Source organism: Limulus polyphemus, unplaced genomic scaffold, assembly GCF_000517525.1.
Source record: "Limulus polyphemus unplaced genomic scaffold, Limulus_polyphemus-2.1.2 Scaffold17658, whole genome shotgun sequence".
In the NCBI taxonomy this organism is placed as follows: domain Eukaryota; kingdom Metazoa; phylum Arthropoda; class Merostomata; order Xiphosura; family Limulidae; genus Limulus; species Limulus polyphemus.
The window spans coordinates 1-2,185 of record NW_013683268.1 but is presented as its reverse complement, the minus strand read 5'-3'; the positions used below and the strand labels follow the sequence as shown (position 1 = coordinate 2,185).

At 32.8% G+C, this 2,185-nt stretch overlaps 1 protein-coding gene across 1 annotated transcript; it reads right to left on the bottom strand.

The window, feature by feature from the left end:
* Positions 1–750: 750 nt before the first annotated feature.
* Positions 751–1,998, bottom strand: LOC111084346 (HEAT repeat-containing protein 6-like). The gene is made up of 3 exons (XM_022381084.1): positions 1,836–1,998; positions 1,468–1,561; positions 751–1,035 (listed from the first exon to the last, which is right to left on the bottom strand). Exons 1-3 carry the CDS (start codon positions 1,932–1,934, stop codon positions 758–760), a joined length of 471 nt encoding a protein of 156 aa, XP_022236792.1. The 5' UTR covers positions 1,935–1,998; the 3' UTR covers positions 751–757.
* Positions 1,999–2,185: the final 187 nt, after the last annotated feature.

The window sequence follows — 2,185 nt, the reverse complement described above, 5'->3', positions numbered from 1 at the left end:
GTTTATAGTGAATTACTCTGAAGTTGGATCTAGTAACTATAAACTATTAACTTTTATTAACTTTGTTACTAGATCCAACTTTAGAGTAATTCACGTTTATAGTGAATTACTCTGAAGGTGGTAATTGTATATACGTCAAATAAATTGCCCGATATACTTGATAGTTATAAACTATTAACTTTGTTAGTAGATCCAACTTCAGAGTAATTCGCTATAAACTATTAACTTTATTAACAGATCCAACTTCAGAGTAATTCACTATAAACTATTAACTTTGTTACAAGATCCAACTTCAGAGTAAATCACTATAAACTATTAACTTTATTAATAGATCCAACTTCAGAGTAATTCGCTATAAACTATTAACTTTATTAACAGATCCAACTTCAGAGTAATTCACTATAAACTATTAACTTTGTTACAAGATCCAACTTCAGAGTAATTCGCTATAAACTATTAACTTTGTTACTAGATCCAACTTCAGAGTAATTCACTATAAACTATTAACTTTATTAATAGATCCAACTTCAGAGTAATTCACTATAAACTATTAACTTTGTTACTAGATCCAACTTCAGAGTAATTCACTATAAACTATTAACTTTATTAATAGATCCAACTTCAGAGTAATTCACTATAAACTATTAACTTTGTTACAAGATCCAACTTACTAGTTTCATCAGTTTCCTTGTTTAAACTACCCACCTTCACTATCACTTGAAGTACAGATCTTAGTTTCACCAGTTCCTTGTTTAAACTACCTACCTTCACTATCACTTGAAGTACAGATCCTAGTTTCATCAGTTTCCTTGTTTAAACTACCCACCTTCACTATCACTTGAAGTGCACTGAAAGTACACTGTCTCACTTTAGCTTGAAGCGAACGAAGTTTCAAGACTTGATTTGTTTCACTGTCTGAATAATCAGATTCTGAACTGCTGGTTCGGGACCAAGATGGAAAATAGAATGAATTACTACGAGCAGATGTACCGTGCGACTGAGATGCATACGTATATCCTGAGTCCGACACGTTTCCTTGGAAAAAATAGATAAAACTTCTGTAAGACAAGCACTGTCATAAACTTAATTGTTCTGGTTGACACCTTAATATGAAATTGGAGTGACAATAAAAGTGAAATGATCAGTATTACTATACTTGCATGTCGTGACTAGTTCACAATTTCTACACAGGTAATTTTGATTACAGCATAGGAATGGATGTAATGTTAATCAAGAGACTGAACTATTTAGGTATTTTAATCTCCACTACCTAACGTTTACTGGTGTAATGATTGACGAATCGAGAAGTACACACTAAATGGTATCGGAGCATCTAAAAATATTTCTCGTAATTCTTCAAATGAATTATATTCTATTATAAAACAAACTATTTTGTTAAAGTTTATTGAGATGAGCAACATTTAAGGTAAGTAATTACAAACAAGTGGATGAAGGTAGTTAGCCAACCTTCCGAGAGCTGGTCATCTTCTTTCTGACTCTGCTCTTTACCACCCTTCATGACATCTGGTTTCTTCTTTGTTCTCTTCTTCTGATTGGCTGGCTGATTGAAAAACAAGAAAACACCAATACAATATATAACTAAGACCCTGGATTACTACAAACTGGATTAATTTTACTTGATAACTGCTCTCTTGTTTCAACATTACTCTAAAATCACACACACACACACCCACGTCAAATATCATGAAATAATCTAACTACAATATTTTCACTTTTTTCATTAAGAGAAAATTTTATTACCCATATCAATATAAGTGGAGCCTAATAATTTAAATTACAAGATGAAACAGGATAGGTTTCCCCTTAAAACTCACCCGACTATTTGCCCTGCTAACCTGAGAAGATAAACAGGGCAGTGATGGAACAAACTGACTAACGGGCGTTGGGTAGAGACAAGTAGGATTGGACGTCATGAAACCAGGAAGTCCATAAAATAGATATGCCTATAAATATTAGCACCAATATACAAATATATATATATTATCTGTACTTCAAGTGTTAGTGAAGGTGGGTAGTTTAAACAAGGAAACTGATGAAACTAGGTTCTGTACTTAGTGATAGTGAAGGTGGGTAGTTTAAACAAGGAAACTGGTGACACTAGGTTCTGTACTTCAAGTGATAATGAAGGTGGGTAGTTTAAACAAGGAAACTGATGAAACTAGAT